The sequence below is a fragment of the Canis aureus genome, chromosome 7 (assembly GCF_053574225.1).
Source record: "Canis aureus isolate CA01 chromosome 7, VMU_Caureus_v.1.0, whole genome shotgun sequence".
Taxonomy (NCBI): Eukaryota; Metazoa; Chordata; class Mammalia; order Carnivora; family Canidae; genus Canis; species Canis aureus.
The window spans coordinates 18,400,006-18,424,898 of record NC_135617.1 but is presented as its reverse complement, the minus strand read 5'-3'; the positions used below and the strand labels follow the sequence as shown (position 1 = coordinate 18,424,898).

General features: G+C 34.6%; 1 protein-coding gene across 8 annotated transcripts in view; it reads left to right on the top strand.

Moving 5' to 3' along the window:
• Positions 1-24,893, top strand: part of MANEA (mannosidase endo-alpha) — a 74,936-nt gene that overhangs the window by 28,473 nt on the left and 21,570 nt on the right. For all 8 annotated transcript variants that reach the window (XM_077903048.1, XM_077903042.1, XM_077903047.1 and 5 more), the window contains one exon: positions 13,800-13,909. In XM_077903048.1, coding sequence (XP_077759174.1) covers positions 13,800-13,909 — 110 coding nt within the window. The remainder of the gene's footprint in view (positions 1-13,799; positions 13,910-24,893) is intronic.

Genomic DNA, 24,893 nt, shown 5'->3' with positions numbered 1-24,893 from the left:
CACTTACACTTATACTCTCTTTCTAATAAATAATTAAAATGTTAAAAAAACAAAAATAAAAAGGCTAGCCTGATAAAACTAGTTAAAACTTCCCTCTTTTTTTCTGGAAGAGGTTAAGTAGAGTTGGTGGTATTTCATATTCTGTATTTGATAGAATTCTCCAGTGAAACCATTTTGGCCTGGCGGTTTCTTACTTCATTTAAATTCAAGTTCATTAATAGGACTATCCATGTTATCTATTTCTTCTTGAGTGAGTTTGGTCCTTTTTTAGTTTTTAAAGAACTGGTCAGTATCATCATATTTGTCAGTTTTATGTACAAAAATTTGTTTATATTATGCCTCCATTACGCTTTTAAAATATATGAGGTCTTTATATTCTGAATGTTTTACCTCTTTCATCTGTGCTTTTAATAGTTTTTTTTTCTCTCTCTTTTTTTTTTTTTTTTTTTTTTTTTAATTTTGTCAAGTGTATCTAATATTACTGATCCTTTCAGGAAACCAATACTTGGTTTCATTATCTGGAAAAATATTAATTGCTGTGGAATTATATCTTACAAATGTCAGTTGAAGTTCTTGATAGTATTGTTCAGATCTTTTCTATGCTTGCCAGTTGTCTACTTGTTCTATCAATTATTGATAAAACAGTGTTGATGTCTTCAAGTGTAATTGTGGACTTAATCTGTTTCCCCTCCCAGGTCTGCCATTTTTTTGTTTTCTATATTTTGAAGGTCTTTTGTTAAGTACATGAACATTGAGAACTGCTATATCATTTGGATGGAGTCCTTTATTATGAAGTATCCCTTATTTTTTTTAAAGATTTTATTTATTTATTCATGGGAAACACAGAAAGAGAGAACCAGAGACATAGGCAGAGGGAGAAGCAGGCTCCATGTAGGGAGCCCGATATGGGACTCGGTCCCAGGACTCCAGGATCACGCCCTGAGCTGAAGGTAGACGCTTAACTGCTGAGCCACCCATGCCTGTCTGAAATATCCCTTATTAGTGCCGGAAATATTCTTTGTTCTAAGGTCTTCCTTGATGTTAATATAACAACTCAAGCTCTCTTTAATTAGTGTTTACCTGGTAAATCTTTTTTTTTGTTCTTTCTTAACCCATCTATGTCTTCATACTTAAGTTGTGTTCAAGGAAATCAGTCTGATCAGGTCTTGCTTTTTTTAAACCAATTTGAAAATTTTGTCCTTAAAATGGTATGCTTAGACTGTTTGTATTCAGTGTGATATAGGATTAGATGGATTGCAGTCTGTCATTTGCCACTCCCTATTTATTCCATTTCTTTGTTCCCCTCTTTTTTTTCTGTGTTCTTTGGATTAATTGAATAATTTTTATGATTCATATGCTCTTCACTATTTGCTTCTTTTTTCTTTTTTTAGTTGTTGACATAAGGTTTACCAAGTACACCTTTATGTGATCAGTCCACTTGCAAATAATACATACTTTGTATATAGTATAAGGACCTCATCACAATATATTCCAAATTTTTCCGTCCCATATCTTTTGCTATTGTCATAACTGTCACATAAGACACTGTACATTATTACTCTTTTTCTTATAGATCAGAGGTTGGCTAACATCTTCTTTAAAGGACCAGCCATATTTTTGGTTTTGCAGGCCACATTGTCTATTACAACTACCCAACTCAGCCATTAAATGTAAAAGTGGCCATATGTAAACAAATGTATAGAAAACTTACAGAGGAGAAGATTTGGCTTGTGTGCCATAGTTTGTTGATGACAGCTTTAAACAATCATTCAAAAAAAAAAGTAAAATAAACAATCATTCATCTTATAAATAATTAAAAGACAAATGTTAATTTTATCTTTTATATTTCCAGTGTTCTTATAATACTAATCTGCTTGTGAGGAATTCTTTCAAGTGTTGTTTATATTGTTTTGAATGATGTTTCTTCTGCTATAGAATTCTCAGTGGGCAGATTTTAGAGGTTTTTGTGTTCTTATGGAACTTTAAAAATGTTACTCTATTATCTTCGATCCTGGTTTCTGATAAGTATACTATAATTTTTACAAATCTTTTCATATCTTTACTTTTCTGAATGTTTCTGTCTTCTTGCATTGACTTAAAATGTTTTTTTCTTCGTTTTTTATTTTTAGCAGTTTAAAGATTTGTATATGTTGGTTTTGGTATTTATCCTAGGTATTCTGAGCTTCTTGAATTTGTCGTTTTGTCTGTCATCTGCTTTAGATAATTCTTAGCAATTACTTTGACATGTATACCTTCTGCCTCTTCAGAGTTTACAATGAGATGAATGGTAGAATGTTGATGTTTATCCTAGAAATGTTGGATGTTTTTTTTTAAACTTTATTATTATATTTTAATTATTATAATTTTTGTGACTTGCTTGAATTTACTCTCCTTAGCTCTGTTCATTCTGTTCATGAGTTTGTTGAAGGTATTCTTCATCTTTTAACATGTTTTTCATACCCAAATTTCTTATTCTTTTTATTGAGGTACAACTAACATACAGTGTTGTATTGATATCAAGTGCTCAACATACTTGTTCAACATATGTGGCTTAGTGCTACTATAAGTGTAGTCACCATCTGTCACCATACAATGTTATTACAATATTATTGATGACATTCCCTATGCTATACCTTTCATCTCTCTGACTTATTTATTCCTTAACTCTAAGTTTATACTTCTTAATATCCTTTATCCATTTCACCCATCCCCCCACCGTTCTCCCTTCAGGCAGCTACCAATTTGTTCTTCATATTTATGGGTCTGTTTCTGCTTTGTTTTTTGTTTGTTTTATTTTTTAGGTTCCACATATAAATGAAATACCATGATATTTGTGTCCCTGACTTATTTCACTTAATACGCTCTGGGTCCATCTATGTTTTTCAAATGGCAATACTTCATTCTTTTTATGGCTAAGTAATATTCCATTGTGTGTGTGTACGTATATACATGTATTTAGACACACCACATCATATTTAGCAATTCATCTATGGAAGGGTACTTGGTCTGCCTCTATATTTTGGCTATTGTAAATAATGGTGCATATATCTTTTTGAATTAGTGTTTTCATTTTCTGTAGAAAAAAATAAGTGTTTTCATTTCCAGTAGTAGAATTACTGGATCATAAGGTCTTTTTCTTCCTTCCTTTCTGAACGCTTTCAAGATCGATCTATCTATCTATCTATCTATCTATCTATCATCTATCTATCTATCTATCTATCTATCTACCATCTCTTTATCTGTGTGAGAGTGTGAGCATGCATGAATGTGGAGAGGAGATGGAGGGAGAGGGAGAACAGACTCCCCACTGAGCAGGGATCCCAATGTGGGGCTTGATCTCAGGACCCTGAGATCGTGACCTGAGCCAAAGGCAGACACTTAACCACCTGGTGCCCCCGATCATAAGGTATTTCTATTTTTAGTTTTTTGAGAAACCTCTATACTGTTTTTTGCACAGTGGCTGCACCTATTTACAGTCTTTCCAACATTGTATAAGGGTTTCTTTTTTCCCATATTCTTGCCAAGACTTGTTATTTGCTGTCTTTTTTATTCTAGCCATACTAACAGATACAAGATAATATTTCATTTTGGTTTTGATTTGCATTTCCCTGATGATCAGTGGTGTTGAACATCTTTTCATGTGATTATTGGTTGTCTGTATGTCCTCTTTGGAAAAAATATTCAAGACTTCTGCCCATTTTTAAATCAAATTATTTTTTGTTTTTTTTTTTATTGGTGATACTGGTGTTAAGTTATATGATATGACATATGATTTATAGACACCTTCTCCCATTCAGTAGGTTGCCTTTTCATTTTGTTCATGGATTCCTTTGCTGGGCAAAGCTTTTTATTTTGGGATAGTCCCAATAGTTTATTTTTGCTTTTGTTTCCCTTGTCAAAGGAGACAAAACTAGGAAAATTTTGCTAAGACCATTGTCAAAAGACATTACTGTTTTCTTCTAGGGAGATATTGAGTTGCAGGTCTCACACTTAGGTCTTTAATCCCTTTTGAGTTTATTTTTTTTGTATATTGGGAGAAAGTTGTCCAGTTTCACTTCTTTGCATGTAGCTGTAGAGCTTTACCAGAACCCTTTATTGACAAGTCTATCTTTATCCCATTGTATATCCTTGTTTCCTTTGTTATAGACTAATTGACTATGGGTTTAGTTCTGAGCCCTCTGTTCTGTTCCATTGATTTATGTTTCTTATTTTTTATCCAATACAATACGGTTTTGATTACTACATCTTTGTGTAGTGTACCTTGAAATCTGGGATTGTGATACCTTCAACTTTACTCCTTTTAAAAAAAAATTACTTATTAGAGAGAGAGAGAGAGAGAGAGAGATCACAGAGGCAGAGGCAGAGAAAGAGGAGAAGCCAACTTCCCAGCTGAGCAGAGAGCCTAATGCAGGACTCCCAGGGCCCTGAGATCATGATCTGAGCCAAAGGCAGACACTTGACTGACTGAGCCACCTAGGTGACCCAACTTTATTCTTCTTTCACAGGATTGCTTTGACTGAGGTCTAGTGGTTCTATACAAATTTTAGGATTATTTGTTTCAGTTCTGTGAAAAGTGCTGTTGGTATTTTGATAGAGCTTGCATTGAGTCTATAGATTACTTTTGTTAATATGGACATTTCAACAGTATTTTTCCAAACCATGAATATGGAACATTTTTCCATTTATTAGTGTTCTTTAATTTTTTTCATCAGTGTTTTATAGTTTTCAAAGTATAATTTTTTTTACCTTCTTTATTAAGTTTATTCTCAGATATTTTATTATTTTTGGTGTGATTGTAAATGAAGCTGTTTTCTTTATTTCTCTTATACTTTGTCAGTAATGTATAGATAATGCAACAGATTTCTTTTTATTAATTTTGTATCTTGCAACTTTACTGAATTCATTGATCAGTTCTTAGTAGTTTTTCGGTGGAGTCTTTAGGGTGTTCTATGTATAGTATCATGTCATTTGCAAATAGTGACAATTTTACTTCTTTACCAATTTGGATAACTTCTATTTCTTGTCTGATTACTGCAATTAGGACTTCAGTACTATATTGAATAAAGATAGTGAGAGTGGACATCCTTGCTTCATTCCTGAAAAAGGAAACATTTTCAATCTTTCACCATTGACTGTGGTGTTAATTGTGGGGTTTTACTATGTGATTTTTATTATCTTGAATTATGTTACCTCAAAACCCATTTTGTTGAGAGTCTTTATCACAAATGGGTGTATGTTTATGTCATTTGCTATTTTTGCATCGATTGAGTTTATCATATGGTTTTTATCCTTTCTCTTGTTATTGTGATATATCACATTGATTGTTTTGCACATATTGAAACACCCTTGCATCCCTAGAATAATCCTACTTGATTGTGGTGAATGATCCTTTTAGTATATTGTTGAATTCTGTTTGCTGGTATTTTGTTGAGGATTTTATATCTACATGTTAATCAGAAATACTGGTCTCCAGTTTTCTTTCCATGTATTGTCTTTGTCTAGTTTTGGTATTAGTCTAATGATGGCCTCATAGAATTAATTTGTTAATTTTCCTTCTGTTTTGGGGAATAGTTTGATAAGAGTAAACATTAACTCTTCTTTAAATGTTTGGTAGAATTCACTTGTAAATCTGTTGGGTTTGAACGTTTATTTGTTGGGAGCTTTTTTATAACCAGTTCAATTTTATTACTAGTCATTGGCCTATTCAAATTTTCTATTTCGTCCTGATTCAGTTTTGGAAGATTATGTATTTCTAGGAATTAATCCTTTTCTCCTAGGTTATCCCAATTTTATGGATGTGCAAGTGGTGGGGAAGGGGAGAGGAAAGGAAGAATCTTAAGCAGGCCCCATGCCCAGTGCAGAACCCCAAGTGGGACTTAATCTCATGACCCTGATATGACCTGTACCAAAATCAAGTTGGGTACTTAACTCACTGAGCCACCAAGCTGCCTCTTGCACCAATTTGTTGAAACATATTTTTTCATTATATTCTTTTATAAATCTTCACATTTCTGTGGTATTGGTGGTTATTTCTCCTTCATTTCTGATTTTATTTATTTGAGTCCTCTTTTTTTTTTTTCCTTGATGAATCTGGCCAAAATTTTATCAATTTTGTTTTTCTTTTCAAGGAAGCAGTCCTGATTTCATTGATCTTTTTTTCTTTTTTTCTGTTTGGTGGTCTTTATTTACTTATCTATCTATCTATCTATCATCTATCTATCTCTGTTTCTGCTCTGAACTTTATTATTGTCTTTGGACTATGTTTGTTCTTTTTCTAGCTCTTTTAGGCCTGGGTTTGGTAATTTGAAATTTTTTCTTGTTTCTTGAGACAGGCCTGTATTGCCATAACTTCTCTCTTAGAGCTGAACTGCTTTTTATGTGTCCCAAAGATTTTGGATAGTATATTTTTATTTTCATTATCTCTAAGTGCTTTTTAATTTTCTTTTTGATTTCATGATTGACTTACTCACTGCTTAGTAGCATGTTGTTTGGCCTTGCTGTATTTATGATCTTTACAGATTTTTTTCTTGTAATTGACTTCTAGTTTCACATTATCATGGCAAAAAGATCCTATATATGATCTTAATCTTCTTAAATTTATTGACACTTGTTTTGTGTCCTAACATATTATGTGTCTTGGAGAATGTTCGATGTGCATTTGGAAAGAATGTATTTTTTTCTGTTTTTGAATAGAATGTTCTGAATACATCTGTTAATTTCCATCTGATCTAATGTGTCATTCGGAGCTACTTTTTCCTTGGTGATTTTTCTCTCTGGATTGTCTTTCCATTGATGTAAGTGGGGGTATAAACACCTCTACTATTATTATAATACTGTCAATTTCTCCATTGCTGTCAATGGTTGCTTTATATATTTAGGTGTTTCTATTTTGGGTGTATAGATATGTACAATTGTTATATCTTCTTGTTGGATTGACCCCTTTATTATTATGTAATGCCCGTTTTTGTCTCTTGCTACAGTCTTTGTTTTAAAGTTTATTCTGTCCCATTAGTGTTGATAATAAAGTTTGTTGTTGTTGTTGGATGGTCTAGGTTTTCCAGGTCTCCTTCTTTTCAGAATGTGTGTATCTTTAGGTCTGAAGTGAATGTTTTTTGGGCAGGATATAGATGGGTCTTGTTCTGTTAGCCATTCAGTAGCCCTGTGTCTTTTAAGAGCATTTAGTCCATTTATATTTAATATTGATAGGTATGTACTTAATGCTTTTTTGGTTGTTTTAGCTTTTCTCTGTATCTTTCTTTTAATTTCGTTTGATGGTTTTATTTAGTGTTATGCTTGGATTCTGTGTGTGTGTCTCTGTGTATCCATGTATAGGTTTTTGATTTTTGGTTTCCATTAATTTATATATAATGTGCATACCAGTCTTGGTTCATGATTGCTTAAGTTCAAACACATTCTGAATAGTACTAAATATATATATTATGTCTTTTTAGTTTGTATATGCTTCAAGTGACTTTTGTAGGTATAATTGATCTTACTGCTTTTATGTCTTAACTTCCATACTGGCTTTATAAGTAATTCATTTACTTCCTTTACAGTATGTGTGCTTTTACCTGTGAATTTTTTTCTTTTATAATTTTCTTACTTGTACTTATGGTTTCTTTTGATATGAAGAATTCTGTTTATCATGTAAGGCTGGTTTAGTGGTGATGAACTCCTTTAACTTTTGTTTGGGAAGCTACTTCTTTTTCTTTTCCCTTTCCTTTTCCTTTTTCTTTTCCCTTTCCTTTTCCTTTTCCTTTTTCTTTTTCTTTTCCTTTTTCTTTTCCTTTTTCTTTTATTAATATTTTACTTACTCATCAGAGACACAGAGAGAGAAGCAGAGACATAGACAGAGGGAGAAGTAGGCTCCCTTTGGGGAGCCCGATGCAGGACTCAGTCCCGGGATCATGACCTGAACCAAAGGCAGATGCTCAATCACTGAGCCACTCAGACATCCTATTTCTATTCTGAATGATAAACTTGCTGGGCATTCTTGGTAGCAAATTTTATGTTTTGTTTTGTTTTATTCCCCGCCCCCCTTTCATCCTTTTGAATATATCATGCCACTTTCTTCTGACCTTTACAGTTTCTGCTGAGAAATCAGCTAATAGCCTTAGGGAGTTTTTTCCTTGTATATAACTTTTTATTTACTCTTGCTGATTTTAAAATTCTTTTTATCGTTATGTTTTGCCATTTTACTTACTATGTGTCTTAGTGTGGACCTTGGGTTCATCTTGTTGGTGCCTGTGTGTGCTTCCTGGATCTGATGTCCATTTCCTTTCCCAGATTAGAAGTTTTCAGCTTTACTTTTTCAGATTTTCTCCTGTCTTCTCTCTTTCCTTTTTATGTTTTCCCTATAATGTGGATGTTACTACACTTGATGATGAGTTTCTTTAATCATCTTCTCCTCTTCCTCCTCCTCCTCCTCTTCCTCTTCTTTCCTTCCTTCCTTCCTTCCTTCCTTCCTTCCTTCCTTCCTTCCTTCCTTCCTTCCTTCCTTCCTTCCTTCCCTCCCTCCCTCCCTCCCTCCTTCTCCTCCTCCTCCTCGTCCTCTTCCTCCTCTTCTTTTCATTAACCTCTTTCTCTCTTTGCTGTTCAGCTTGGATGCTTCCTCCCATTACCCTGTCTTCCAGATCACTGATCTGTTCTTCTACATCCTCTAATCTTCTGTGGATTATCTCTGGCTTTTTGTTTTGTTTCATAATCTAAGCAATTGAGTTCTTTATCTCTAACTGGCTCTTCTTTTATACATCTCTTTGTTGAAGTTCTGAGTTCATTCATTCTATTTTCAAGTCCAGTGACTATCTTTATGATCATTACTTTGAATTGTCTGTCAGGCATATTTGCTTATCTCAGTTTCATTTAATTCTTTTGCTATGATTTGTTTCATTTGGGACATATTTCTCCATGTCCTCATTTTGTCTAACTCTGTGTTTGTGTCCATTTATTAGGGAGATCATTTATGTCTCCTGCTTTTTTAAAAGTAATGGCCTGTAGAAGAGGTCCTGTGGTACCCTGTCAATCCTCCCTGGTCACCAGAAACAGGTACACCTGGGGTGTCTCCTCTGTAGGCGGTGTGTGCCCTAATGTTGTGGTGGAACTGCTTTTGTGTTCAGCTCAGCCAACTGCAGTGACCCATTGTAGGTACACTAGGCAGTTTGTGCAATTGAGAAGTCTATTTGAGGCCTTGGCAGGCTAGTAGGTGGGTAGGGTCAGCAATCAGGCTGTTTGCCCTTAGCCTTTCTGCCACAGCTGTGGGATACCAAACAGCAAACGTTCTTTCTGTTCAGCCAGTAAAGAGGCTTTGATGCTGGAACTTTGGGCATTCTAGTGTAGGATTATCTTCCCCTTTCCCCAGGGCAGGAATCACTTTTGAGTGATGCCGGTCCCTGCTGGGGTTGCTTGAGGGTTATGGTGGGGCAGGAACCACTTTGGTGGAATGCCTGACAGGGCGGTAGGAGGGTTGGATGGTAGGTCTGCAGGTGAATGTGGGGACAGAGCACATAGTACTAGCAAGATAGGTAGAGAGTGTTAGTACTGGCTCCTGCAAGTGTCCGACTACCTAGGATGGGAGAGGGCAAGAGAAATGACACCTTACCAATACTTTTGTTTCGAAAGAAGTCTTCTGATGATTCCCCCCTCGCCCCCTCCCCCTGGCATATGTTCTAAGATTACTGAATAAATCTTCATGTATACCCCAGGCACTTTTCAGACTGCTGTTGTGCTGTGTCTCTGGTTGAGTTAATAATTATGCTGGATTTTTAAAGGCAGGACTCTGTTCCCTATTGTTATCTGACCCTGTTGAAGTTAATCCCAGCTGATTTTTAAAGTATGCGAAGTTAAGTCTTGCTGATATAAAGTTCCTAAAGTTAAGTCCCATTGGTTTTCAAGGCTTGATGTTATGGGAACTCATCTTCCCAGTGCATTCCCCAGTGTCCTGCGTGCTGGTGTTGGGTTTAATCCTCTTCCTTTTCTTTAGTTGTGGTATAAGTCCTGTTTGTGGTTAATCTCACCTGGTGTTTTGATTCCTAATTGTGCCTCCACCTCTTCTATCCTTTTTGATGTGACTACCTGTCTGTGATTTAACTTTGGAAAGTCTTCTCTGCCAGTCTTCAGATTATTTTCATATATTTTACATATATGTGCTATAATCTTGGGAGGAGGTGAGTTTGGGATCATCCTACATATCTTTCCTGAATTTCTATTTGATTCTTAGTTTTCATCTCAGCTGATCTACATATGATGGCTCTCTTTCCCATTAGACCTTTTAATGTTTTAATCATAATAATTTTATACTCATTGTTTAATTATTTCTGTTTCATATCTTAGTCTAGTTCTTTTGACTGCTTTGGCTCTTGACAGTTATTTTTTTCTTGCTTTTTTATATGCCTGGTGCTTTTTGTTGAACATAGGTTATCTTATATAGTGAAAATAGTATTCATGTCTAGAACTGGGCTTGCCTTTCTTCTAAATCTTTAGTTTGGAATAATGTTTGATATGTTAGAAAGAAACAGTAAATTATATGAGAAGCTATTATAAACTTTGCGGAGTTAAATGCATCCTACTTTATTTGTCATTGTCTTTTTATTTCCTTGTAATTATGTGGGGGTCTTATTTTATTCATTCTCTGTACTTTTTAAAACATAACTTTTAGAGAATGAACTGAACTTCTATCCATTTTACAAATGGAAATTTAAGTAAAATAAAAAATACCTATCAAATAATGGAATGGGAACTTGATTCTCTAGGTCTGATTTCATGTCTTGTGTTCTTAACTATTATCTGTCTAGATTCATTATTTGACTACATTGGAAGAAAACATAATTGAGTTTCATTTATATTGAAGGCCCTGTGATATGTGCTTTGGAGGGACAACATAATCAATAGGACATCTGTATTTAATAAAATGCTAGGGGTGCCTGGGTGGCTCAGTTGGTTAAGTGTCTGACTTTTGGTTTCAGTTCTGGTTGCGATCTCAAAGGTCATGAGATCAAGCCCCACATCAGGCTCTGAGCTCAGTAGGGAGTCTGCTTGAAAACTATCTCCTTCTGCCCCACCCCCTGCTTGGCACACACTCTCTGTCTCTCAAATAGATATATCTTAAAAAAATAAAAAATAAACTGCTAAATTCTAAGAATAGACCTTAAAGAATATTTCTTGTCACTAAACAGTTGAAATAGTAGAAATACACAGTAATCATATTTGTAAATGATACTTAATTTATGTGTTTAGGGAAAGTTTTCTGGTTGCTGTGATGATTCGTTACCTCTGTAAGTGGTCCAACCCTCCTCATGAGGAGGACCATCATCATTGGCTTATTTCACAGGCCATTACTTACTCAGAACTCATGAGTCATATAGTTCAAGAGACACTGTACAAAGATAAATTAGACTGTGGAACACAGTATGGGGATAGAATTAGACATGTGGAAAGGATAATTTGATACAATAAAAATCTGAAAGAAAATGAGGAACAAAGAACATTCTTCTTGGGATCCCTGGGTGGCGCAGCGGTTTGGCGCCTGCCTTTGGCCCAGGGCGCGATCCTGGAGACCCAGGATCGAATCCCACATCGGGCTCCCGGTGCATGGAGCCTGCTTCTCCCTCTGCCTTTGTTTCTGGCTCTCTCTGTCTCTCAGTCTTTCATGAATAAATAAATAAATAAAATCTTTAAAAAAAAAAAAAAAACCCTCTTGTAAAAAAAAAAAAAAAAAAAAGAACATTCTTCTTAAGCCTTAGTATATAACTTCAACGAGGAAAATGAAGAAGAAAAATCAGTAGAGAAGAATGAAATGGTTAGAGTATTAGGAGAATCAATAATCTAGCAATGCTGTCCAATAGAACTTTCTTGATAATGAAAATGTTCTATATCTGTGCTGTTCAATACAGTAGAAAATACTCGTCACTTTAAAGCTAGAGAATTTCCCAAGTGTTTTCAACCTGGGACTTAATCCACAGTTTTGAGAATTGGTTTACTTCTGCCAACTCTTTTGGGCAGACTGATTTCCTTGCTCATTTACTTCTCTTCTTCATGATTTTGCCTCAATTTGGACAAGTAATTCCTTACTCTCCAGCTCTTTGACTTTAAGTTTTTTGTAATCCATATTTTATTTAATAAGTTTTTTTCATTGGAAATGTTCTGTGTAGCCTAATCTATTACTAGAAACAGGAATCTTTTGTATTTCATGGAAGAATGCTATGCCTACAATTTTCCTAGGCTTCACGGCATTTTCTTTCTTTTGTATATTCTTCCTTTACTATTTTGTCTCAACTTTGTTTTCTTCATTTATTTCTTGCAGGATTTTTTCATAATTTCCATGTTGAGAATATTTTGATTGTGACTTTTCACTGATAGTGTTCTTTTTATAAGCTAGGCTGGTAGGCAGCTTAGATGTTTGATCCATTGTTTCCAGACACTTTCTTACCAGCATTTTTCTCTATATGGTGGACTCCCTTCGTGGCTAGCCATAAGCTTCCCTAAAGCATCTGATGTATTTTAGATTTTTTTTTCTACTTCTTGTGTTCTTATTGCTATTTTTATTTTCAGAGTAGATAGATGATACAGACATCTCTTTCTGTAAACTTTGATGACAGTTCTGTTTTATTTCTCTAGATGGGGCTGCTCTGTACATTGCTGGTTCTACTATAAAGTTTAAGGCTTATAATTTAGTTCTCTGCCGGTTTCTAATCTTGCACTTCTGTATTTCCACATGCTTCTCTTTTGGTACCATTGTATTTATCTCCATGCCTTGAAGAGTATTTTGATTGATTTAGAAATAAGTAGCATTTTATTAATGGCCTCTCATTTCTTTATATATTAGTGAGGCTTTGAATTAGTTGATTTCCAATATTCCTTCAAAGTTAGTGTTTTTTTTTGTTTTGTTTTGTTTTGTTTTTTTTTGCAGGCTTATGTTTCTAAAACTTATTTTGTAATATATCATTTCAAAAGTAAGTAAGTAATACAAGGAGAAACTAATTTTTTTCTTGAATTTTCGTAATTGTGCCAAATGGTAAGTATCCATAGTATCTTCCAGTATGTAAATGGATAAACTGTGGTACATTTGTGCAATGAGATATTATGCAGCAGTAAAAAGAATGCTCTATAAATTCATAAAAAGACACAAATGAACCTTAATTAAGATGGCTGACTGAAAGAGTTACTGTGTGATTCCACCTATGTAACCTTGTGGAAAAGACAAAGCAATAGAGATATTGAAAAGATCAGTTATTATCCAGGGAATTGAGAGGGAGAGGAAGGAGGGATGAATAGATGCCAAAAGATTCTGAGGTTGGTAAAACTATTCTGCATAATACTGTAATGGTGGGCACATATGCTTTTGTCAGAAGCCATACAACTGTACATCATAAAGAGTGAACCCTAATGTAAATTGTGGACTTTGCTTAATAATGTATCAATATTGGTTCAAGTGTGGCAAATATACTACATTACTGCAAGATATTAATAACAGGAACCCTGTATGTGAGTTGGAGAGGGGTGTAGGAGGAGAATATATGGAAACTACTTTCTGTGTAATTTTTCTGTAAACCTAAACTTATTCTGGAAAGTAAAACCTATTAACTAAAATATATTCATACCTGATAAAAAAATTCACAAATATGACTATATAAAGTAAATAACCATACATAGTATCTAAGTAAGAAAACAACTCATATGATAATGTATTTCTTTTCTATTATTAACAATTTGATCTTTATTCTACCTTTTTAAAAACTTTTTTTAGAATACCTCTAGTTACTCCTGTTCCTATATTTATTTTTCTTTTTGGCCTTTTCTATTAGGTGTACTAGCCCTATCTTGGTACCCACCTGGTACAAATGATGAGAATGGAGAAAATACTGATGACTTGGTACCAACTATTTTGGATAAAGCTCATAAATATAATCTGAAGGTATTTAATTTTATATTTTTTTGAGATATCATTGGCATATGACATATTTAGTTTCAGGTATTCAACATAATGATTTGATATGTTTATTTTGTGAAAGGATCATCACAAAAACCTAGTTAACATTCATCATCACATTTTTACAAATTATTTTTTCTTGTGATACAAATTTTTAAGATCTATTCTTATTGGCTTTTAAATGTATAATACCATGTTAATTATAGTCACCATGCTATACTTTATATACCTAGGTATATTTTTATTTTATAACTGGAAATCTGTACCTTTTAACCATCTTCACTCATTTCACCCTCTACCCCCTCTCACCTCAGAACATCTGTTCTCTGTATCTATGAGGTTGTTGTTGTTTTGTTTTTAATTCTACATTTAAGTGAGATCATACGATATCTGTCTTTATCTGACAGACTTATTTGTAGCATAATGATCTCAAGGTCCATCTACGTTGTAACAAATGACAAGATTTCCTTCTTTTTGTAGTAAAATAACATTCACCTTGTCTATAAATTTTCTTCATTAATGGACATTTAGGTTATTTTCATTTCTTGGCTGTTGTAAATATAGGCACACCTTGTTTGTGGTGCTTAGCTTTTTGTGCTTTGCAGATACTATATTTTTTTAAAAAATTGACATTTTGTGGCAAGGCTGCATATAGCATATATATATCAGCACTATATTCCAACAGGATTTGCTTCATGTTTTGCATCACATTTTGGTAATTCTTACAGTATTCCAAACTTTTTCATTATATTGGTTAAGGTGATTTGCGATGAGTGATTATGACTTGTTGAAAGATCAAATGATGGCTAGTGCTTTTTAGCATTAAAATATTTTTTAATTAAGACACATACATTGTTTTTTTAGATCTAATACCATTGTAAACTTAGACTACAGTGTAGTGTAAGCATAACTTTTTTATGCACTGGGAAGCCAAAAAAAATTCATTTGGCTCACTTTTTTTTTGCCATATTCATTTTATTATGATGGTCTGGAACCAAACCCGTAATGTCTCTGAAGCATGGTTGTAAGGATACAGTAAGCATAGGTATTTTTTCAAGCTTGTTTTTGTTTCCTTTGGATAAATACCAGAAAGGGGATTACTGGATCATATGGTAGTTTTATTTTTAATTTTTTAAAAAACTTCCATAAAGTTTTCTATAGTGGCCTCATCAATTTATATTCCCACCAATAGTGCACAAGTGTTCCCTTGTCTCTACATCCTCTCCAACACTTATTATTTCTTAAAGATTGATTTATTTTAGGGAGGAAGGGGCTTGCACATGAGCAGGGCAAGGGGCAGAGGGAAAGAAAGAGAATCTCAAGCAGATTCCACACTGAGTGCAGAGCCTAACACGGGATTGATCCCACAACTCTGAGATCGTGACCTCAGCTGAAACCAAGTGTTGGATGCTCAACTGACTGAGCCATCCAGGTGCCCAACATTTGTTATTTCTTATATTTTTGATAATAGCCATACTAACAGGTGTGTCTCATTGTGGTTTGATTTGCATTTCCCTGATAATAAGTGATGATAAGCTCTTTTTTATGTACCTGTTAACCATCTGGATATATTCTTAGGAAAGATAGTCTAAACTACTGCCCCTTTTTAAATTGGATTGTACTTCCTTTTTTTTTTTTTTTTAAGGATTTTATTTATTTGAGCAGGGGGAGGTATAGAGAGAGAGGGAGAAGCAGACTCCCCACTGAGCAGAGAGCCCCATGTGGGACTTGATTCCATGACTCTGAGATCATGACTTGAGCCAAAGGGAGACACTTAACTGACTGAGCCAACCAGATGACCCTGGGTTGTACTTTTTAAATTGATTTTGGATATTAAACCCTTATTAAATATGTACTATGTAAATATTTTCTCCCATTTGCTATTTGCCTTTCACTTTGCTGTGCAGAAGCTTTTTAGTTTGATGTAATCCCACTTGTTTATTTTTGCTTTTGTCTTTCCTTTATGGTGTCAGATCCAAAAAACCATCACTAAGACCTGTGTGAAGGAGTTTATCACCCGTGTTGTCTTCCAGAAGTTTTATACTTTCTAGACTTATGTTTTAGATTTTAATCCATTTTTAAAAAGATTTTACTTATCGAGAGCATGAGCAGAGTGAGGTGCAGAGAGAGAGAGAGAGGGAGAAGCAGATTCCTGCTGAGCAGAAAACCTGATGAGGGGCTCCATCCCAGGACCCTTAGATCATGACCTGAGCTGAAGGCAGATGCTTAACCAACTGAGCTACCCAGGTGTCCCAATTTTAATCCATTTTGAGTTACTTTTGTATATGGTATAATTTAGTGATTCAGTTTTTCTTTTTTTGCTTGTAGCTGTAGTTTTCCCAACACAGTTTATTTGCAGAGACTGGCCTTTCCCCATTGTGTGTTCTTGGCTCCATTGTTGAAGATTAATTAACCGTATCTGCATGTGGTTTTTGGGGGAGAGGAAGGCTTTCGATTCTGTTTGTTCTATTGATCTGTGTCTAGTTTGTTTGTTTTGTTTTGTTTTGTTTTGTTTTGTTTTGTTTTGTTTTTGCCAGTACCCTACTGTTTGGATTACTATAGTTTTGTAATACAATTTGAAATCAAGGACATTGATGCTTCCAGGTTTGTTTTTCTTTCTCAAGATTGCTTTGGTTCTCTCTAGTGGTTCCATTACAAATTTTAGGATTTGCTCCATTTCTGTTGAAAATGCCATTGGAATATTCATAGGGATTGTATTGAATCTATACATTACTTTGTGTAGTATGGACATTTTAACAGTTCTGTTGCACGGAATGTCTTTCCATTTGATTTTCTTGCCTTTCTTTCACTAATGTCTTATACTTTTCAGCATCCAGATCTTTTGCCTTTTTGGTTAAATTTATTCTGTGGTATTTTATTATTTTTGATGCAACTATAAATGGGATCTTCTTAGCTTTTCTTTCTTTTTTTTTTTTTTTTTTTTAAATTTTTATTTATTTATGATAGTCACACAGAGAGAGAGAGAGAGAGAGAGGCAGAGACATAGGCAGAGGGAGAAGCAGGCTCCATGCACCGGGAGCCCGACGTGGGATTCGATCCCAGGTCTCCAGGATCGCGCCCTGGGCCAAAGGCAGGCGCCAAACCGCTGCGCCACCCAGGGATCCCCTTAGCTTTTCTTTCTGATAGTTCATTACTATTGAATAAAAATACCATATTTCTGTATACTGTTTTGTATTCTGCAACTTTACTAAATTTTGTTTATTCTAACAGTTTTTTGATGAAGTTTTAGAGTTTTCTATGTCATATATCATCTGTAAATAATGATAGTTTTGCTTCTTCCTTCCTAATTTGCATTATTTTATTTCTTTTTCTTTCATTGTTGCTCTGGTAGGGAATTCCATTACTCTGTTGGATAAAAAGTGGTGAGAGTGGGCATCCTTGTCTTATTTGTGATCTTAGAGGAAAATAATTCAGCATTTCTCCATTAGGTATGATGTTAGCTGGGGGCTTGTTCTATACAGCCTTTATGATGTTGGGTACATTTCCTCTATACCCACTTTGTTGAACCTTTTATCATAAATGGATGTTGAATTTTGTCAAATGTTTTTTTTTTTCTCCATCTATTGATGATATTCTTTTTATTTATTAATGTTGTGTTTCACATTGACTGATTTGCTGATGAAATAACTCTTGTGTTCCTGTAATAAACCCCATTTAATCATGGTGTGTTATCTTTTTCATGTGTTGTTGTATTCAGTTTAGTATTTTGTTGAAAATTTTTGCATCTATGTCCCTCATGATTGTGGGTTGCTGCACTGATACTGGAGTTTATGGTTAGATTGTGTCTCAGCCTGTCGTATCCATTTCAACATGGGGTTTTCTCTTGTTAGCCTGATTGTATAGAAGTAGCTCAGCTACTTTTTGGATTTCTTACAGAGGAAATTACTCTGTACTTAGTTGTATTTGTACTCTTGTACTTATTTGGTATTTTCATGGGAGGAAATGAATTAAGGTCCTCCTATGTCACCATCTTAAGCTGGACCCTCTGAAGATATTTCATTTTATTATCAAGCTACTCATAAGTTAATTATTTTGGACATGAGGATATTAGTTTCTGGAATATTTATTTTTATTAAAAGTATGTGAAAATATGAATGAGAATCTTTTCCAATACTGTATTTTTTGTAAAAAAAATCCTATCATGAATTCCAAAACTTGTACACATTATAATTTATTAAAGATCCATTACTATTTTATATACATATATTACCTTCATTTACATATTATTTACTTAGAAAAGGATTGAAATGTTCTTTTATGAAGATAATATAGTAAGTAGATTTATATTCTTAACTCTAGATATCAAAGATATACTAAAAATAAGTGTTAACTGTGTGAAATTAAGTATTTATAAAGTAGTTGGAAAACAAACTGCTGCTCAAAAATTTGTCACAATCTGGTAATTTAAACTGTATTTAATACGTATACCCTCTACACACACATATCTACTTACATATAAAAGCAGGTGAAAGTCTGAAGACAGGTGTAAGATGAAGTAGTAGTAGTAGTAGTAGTAGTAGTAGTAGTAATAGTATTTTTTATTTTTATTTTTTTAGATTTTGGTTTTTTTTTTATTTATTCATAGAAACACAGAGAGAGAGAGAGAGAGAGAGGGAGAGAGAGAGAGAGAGAGGCAGAGACACAGGCAGAGGAAGAAGTAGACTCCATGCAGGAAGCCTGATGTGAGACATGATCCTGGGTCTCCAGGATCACACCCCAGGCTGCAGGCGGCACTAAACTGCTGCGCCACCGGGGCTGCCCACAGTAGTAGCATTAAAGTCTGTTACAAATGGATATTTTTTCACAGTGTAAGATTTTATTTCTTATGGAAATCCATGAATCATGGAAACAAATGATGTTTTAAAGGATTTCAGTAGCACCGCAAAGGAAAATTTTATACTAAATAGCAAGACAATACCATTGTTTTTATTTATACACAGATACTTTTCAAAAATTGGATATGTAGTAGGTGGCAACATCAATCTTAATAAATTCACAAGAAATATAACCATAGATTCTGTATTATTTGACCATATTCAGTATAATGAAACAATAAAAGGCCAAATGAACCATTTAAAAGTTATCAAATAAAAAATTTAATTGTAAAATTCTAGTTAAAATACTACTTGAAAAGAAAAATCAAGAGCGAAATTTAAGATATAAAAATAGCCCTGATAGGGATCCCTGGGTGGCACAGCGGTTTGGCGCCTGCCTTTGGCCCAGGGCGCAATCCTGGAGACCCGGGATCGAGTCCCACGTCGGGCTCCCGGTGCATGGAGCCTGCTTCTCCCTCTGCCTGTGTCTCTGCCTCTCTCTCTCTCTCTCTCTGTGACTATCATAAATAAATAAAAATTTAAAATAAATAAATAAATAAATAAAATAAAATAAAAATAGCCCTGATAAAATTACTGCATTACCAATACTACTGGGATATTGATAATAAAGGGGAAGAGGAATTAATAAGGATGAAGCAAGCAATTAAATAGAATACAAAACCTTCAAAACAGTATCCTGGATAAATCCATCATTTTTTTCACTTACAACTATAAAAGTCACTGGTGAGATTTAAAAAGGAAAAAAAAAAAAAAAGAAACTATAAGCCAAATATTAAACTACCCCATACAGAAGAGAGTTTAGATTTTATATCACCATATTTAAACTGTATGAGAAATGGGCTATCTTCTTATAAAATACAAAAAAAAAATTATGTGCAGAAAGAAATTTAAATAATCTAAATTAATTGTGTCCTATAAAATTCTAAAAGTTTATTGAATCTTCCCATAGCATCAGATTTCACCTGGCACTTCTAGTCAACCTTTGAGAAACAGTGGATTCTTATGATACTGAAATACAATAAGAAGTTTCCGTATTGTCTACTACTGCATAACAAATTACCCTAAAATTCTGCAGTTTAAAGCAACAAGCCTGTATTATGGAATACATTGTCTAAAAGCTGAGAATCTGCAGGTGGCTTACCCTGGTGAGTCTGGTTCAGGCTCTCCCAAGAGGTTATAGGCAATCTCTTTACTGGTAGTGCAGTTATCTGAAGGCTATAGATACTTCCAAGCTTCCTCATGTGAAGGTTAACAGGTGTCCATTCCTTTCAGCTATTGAAATGGGAGTTTTGGTTCTTTTAAGCCTCTCCACAGCTACCTGAGTCTCCTTAGGACATGGAAGCTAGTTTCCTCATAGTGAATGATCTGGGACAGAATCCAGTGGAGAAGCTGCCGTGTTTTCTTGACCTAATCTTACAAGTGGCTCACTTTTGCCCTGTTCTATTGGTTTCCAACCAAACAAGTATAGCATGAGAGAGATTTATATCCTGGGGTGCCTGGGTGGCTCCTTTAGTTAAGTGTCTCCTTCAGCTTGGGTCATGATGTCAGGGTCCTGGGATGGAGTTCCAAGTTGGGCTCTCTGCTCAGTTGGGAGTCTGCTTCTCCCTCTCCCTCCCCACCCCACCGCACCAGTGCTTGCTCTCTCTCTCTCAAATAAATAAGTAATCTTTAAAAAAAAGATTATAGACTGATCTTACTAAGGAAAATATATGCAAAATTTCTGAAGAATACTTAGGTAAGAAGCATTTATTAGTAAGAATCTAAGAATAGTTTAAAGAGTATAAAATCTGCATCTGTATCTCAGCATTCAGTCCTAGCTCAACCACTTACAAGAACTATGTAACTCTTATGCCTCAGTTCTCTCATTTCTCAAATGGAAGAAGTAAGAAACTGTACTTTACAGTGAGGTAATATTTGAAAAGTACTCAATGTCATACATAGCACTATATAAGTGTTAAGTAAAACTTAATTATTTGCTGAAGATAAAATATCATCTTAATGGTTACTGAAATTTCAAGGAAATAAAAACTCATTCATCTTTTAATAATGTGAGTTCAACTTGATATAGGTTATTAAAAGACTTATCAAATGCCATCTTTTTTTTAAAGATTTTATCATTTGAGACCAAGAAAATGTGCACTAGCAGGGGGAGGGGCAGAGGGAGAAACAGACTCCCCACTGAGTAGGGAGCCCTGTGTGGGGGCTTGATTCCAGGGCCCTGGGATCATGGACCTGAGCTGAAGGCAGATATTTAACTGATGGAGCCACACAGGGACACCTGTATTTTATATTTTAATATGATTTAAAAATTTAAGTGCAATGAAAAATTCTGATGAGATTTTAAATGCGGAATTTAACCACTTAATCTTAAAGTATATAAATAAGTTAGAAGTAAGACTTTTAGGGCTGTCCACATGGCTCAGTCAGTTAAGTGTCTGACCTTGGCTCAGGTCATGATCTCAGGGTTATCCTGAGATTGAGCGCTCTGTTGGGCTTTGTGCTCAGCAGGAGTCTGCTTTTCCTTCTCCCTCTTACTTTGCCCCTCCCCTGCTCTTGCTTCCTCCCACATGATCTCACTCATAAATCTTTAAAAATTTTTTTTAATGTTTATTAATGAAGGGAAAACTTCTTTTTCCAAATAACTGCATGTACTATAAAATGACATATTAGGAGTATGGCTTTAGTACTAGTATGCAGAAAGATCAATGAAACATAGTAGTACAGAAACAAACCACTTTATATGAGATTATAGTATATAATTCAAGAATCACTTAGAATGAAATATAAAAGGAATGTTTATTAATAATCTTATTTTTATGATACTGGTTTTGTTTTTTTTGCATTATCTGTTCTACTGTTTTAGGCAATAATTTTCATGTCTGATAATTCTTAGATTGCTCATTTTTCTTCAAGTTTATTCCTGTTTTTTAAGGTAGTGTGTTAGCAAATCTTTTTTTTGTGTGTGTGTGTTAGCAAATCTTAATGAAAATGTGACTCAGTGTCTTTTCACTACAGACTATTTACTCTGAATTCTCAGGTTGTTACTACTCTTAAAAATCACTGAGGGTTTTTATTTTGTCTGAAATGCCTTGCAGTTTATATATCCTAATGGAAGACAGGCTTGTTTATCCAGTCAAGGTAAATTAAGTGAGTTCTTTAAGAGATGATATAGATCACTGTTGAAATATTTGTTTCCAAATAAAAATATGAAAAATTAGTTTTAATTCTTCTTTTGCAGCGTAAGGATTCAGTAATTTATTGGGGAGTAGAACTGGAACTCTGGGGAAACAGGATCAGCTAAATAGACAGGTTCTCCCCGCCCCCCATTCCTGTCCATAAAGCCTTATTTTTCTACTTTATAATCCTAAAGCTCTTAAGGCTGCATCTCCTAAATTAGCTGACTGGAAAGAGCTGTCATTTGCCATATCCCCCAGTACCATTCAGTAAGCTCTCATTGGCACTTGAAATCTGCAAATACACAGACCTTGCAAATTCTGGCACCAGGTCTGAAACTGGATAAATAATATGATTTATCTTCCACAAAACAGGTCCAGAGACCACTCTTCTGTCCATGTAATTATAGGTACTTTAATCCTGGGAGATAAGAGGGAAAAGGCCTTCACAACTCAAGAAAGCTGGCTTTTTAGTATGTACTTTCAGGAATTTAAAGGTAAAATGAGGGTGTTCTGATGCTTGAGGATAGGTTTGGTTTTCTCCTGTTTAGGAGAATGTGGCAAAGATGTCTAATTGTCAACATACTTGGTCTCTCTGTACTTTAGCTTTTATATCTAATGGTCAGAAACACTTGGAACCAGACAGGCTAATATTTTACAAAATGTTTAGGATAATTTCTTGGCCTTGTGTCTGGCGAGAGACTATGCAGTGCTTACAAAAATAGACCAGGAAGAGACTAGAATTATCTCAGTTACTTCATCTTCCTGGCTTATCTTCTTCATTTGTAGAATGACAGGATGAAACCATAAGATGATTTTATTTATTGGATTTTTGTGTGATTTCTGTAGTGTTGAACAGATTTTTTTTTATAATTAGATAAAGTGTAATATATCCTGTTTTTATAAAGAATGGAAACTTTGCCTGCTAATACAAAGAAAAGTTAATGCTTAAATAATGACAGTAACTTACTAAAACTAAAGTTCTAAGGCAATGATAGAAGAGATGAATAATATTGTGAGTTCTGTGCTAATAGACTGGGGCCTACGATGTGCATAACTTCCCACATCGGAAACTTTAAAATAAGTGGGTTTATTAGTAACAACACTTTTTACCTTGCTAATTTTTTAGCACAAGGAAATAATCTCCCCTTTCCTACAATTTGATTAGTACAGAGTTGCTTAGCCCCTTCCTGCCAAAAAAGCAGCCCTTCAATTTATCAATTTTATTTTTAAAATATTCGAATAGTTTTTATTAAATATTCTGATAGTTTTAATGTATTCGCTCTGTTCAATCTTGATTGATAGAATTAATCATTTTTTGGGTTTGTTATACTCTTTCTACTTTTTGAGCTGAAAATGTTTTTCCTTTTATCCTCATTCTGTTTTTGGTTTAGGAATAGAGAGTTTGTTAAAGAATGAGTTTGTCTCACAGTAAAGCTTTTGTCACACCTCATTAGTTCTGATTACATAATGGTTTAACTAGTATTAGTCACTAAGTAATTTGTAATTGCAGCTTTTATTTACTACCTTCAACCAAGAGTAATTTTAGGTGAGTGCTTTAAGTCAAATGAGCAAGAATAACAAAAATGTTTGACACTTTAGTTACTTGTTTTGCTTCATCTTTAGCAAACATGGACCAATTAATTTCTTAGAGGGGCAGAGTCAATGAATAAAAGTAAAATATAAATTAGAAGTTTTCAAAGAGATTTAGATATCTGCTCTTTGATATATTTGTTAGCATATTCATTGGAACAAGGGCTGCTGTTGTACTTTTAACTGTCACTGAGTAGGCGGTTTTGTAGAAATCATATAATAAAAATCAGAGCTGGATCTTTTCCACTCTATCTTTGCCATCTTTCTGTATCTTTAAGAACACAGCAGTGAGGGGCTCTCCTGGACGGCTCAGTTCTTTGTGCATCAGACTCTTGATTTTGGATCTGGTCTTGATCTCACAGTCTTGAGATGGAGCCCCCTATGGGGCTCCCTGCCTAGTGGGGAGTCTGCTGCTCTCCTTGTCCGTCTGCCCCACCTCCCATTCGTACTTTTCTCCAAATTAAATTAAAAGGAAAAAAAAAAAAGAGCTCAACAGTGAAACAGTGTTTGAGACATATTTTTGATGGGTTGTGTCATTGTTTAGTAGATATTCCTTTCCTCCTTTCCCTCCATGGAAAAGAATAAGTGTACCTCCTGACCCATTGATGTGGGGCTTGGCCTCATGGCTTACTTTAGCTAATGAGATGTGAAAGAATATGTACCATGTCTGAGCATAAACATGTCTATGCTTCCATGGTTTTATTCTTTTCTATGAGAACAGCATGCTCCAGGTGCTCTTTCTTCCTAGGACCCAGAAGGATAAGCACATGGAGCAGATCTGAAACTGATCCACAGCCTGGAGCAGAGCCAACATAGCCAGTCCATATAACTATGTGCAACAAATGTTTGTCTCTGAAAGCCACTGAGATTGTGAGTGGTTAATTATACAACATCATCACATCACAATCTGACTGAATTAACCCATCCATCTAGGTAAAAGAAAATCAGCAGATTCAGTGAAAGAACCAACTTAGCCACCAATGGTCTTACATTTTTAGTATTTAAAATAGCAAGTGTTGTTCTATGTTATATATAAATCCCATTTCTCATACTGTTGGTTTATCAGCATCAGTATTTATTTGGCCTATGGCTCTCAAGTCATCATTCGATCTGTTTTGCAGGCTCACACAGATTTTTGGCTATGTTAAAAGTTGTGTATAGTATGTGATTCCCTTTAAGATTATTTTTTATCTCCATTTGGAAGATGTTATACTATCCATGGTCTCCTTTTTCCCCCTTTTTGTCTCCTTGTTCTTATTTTAATAGGGTGGATTTGTGGTGAAAACTTGGTAAATCTTACATAAATGGGGTATTTAATGGCAGAGCTGCACTTCAATTTGTTACCAA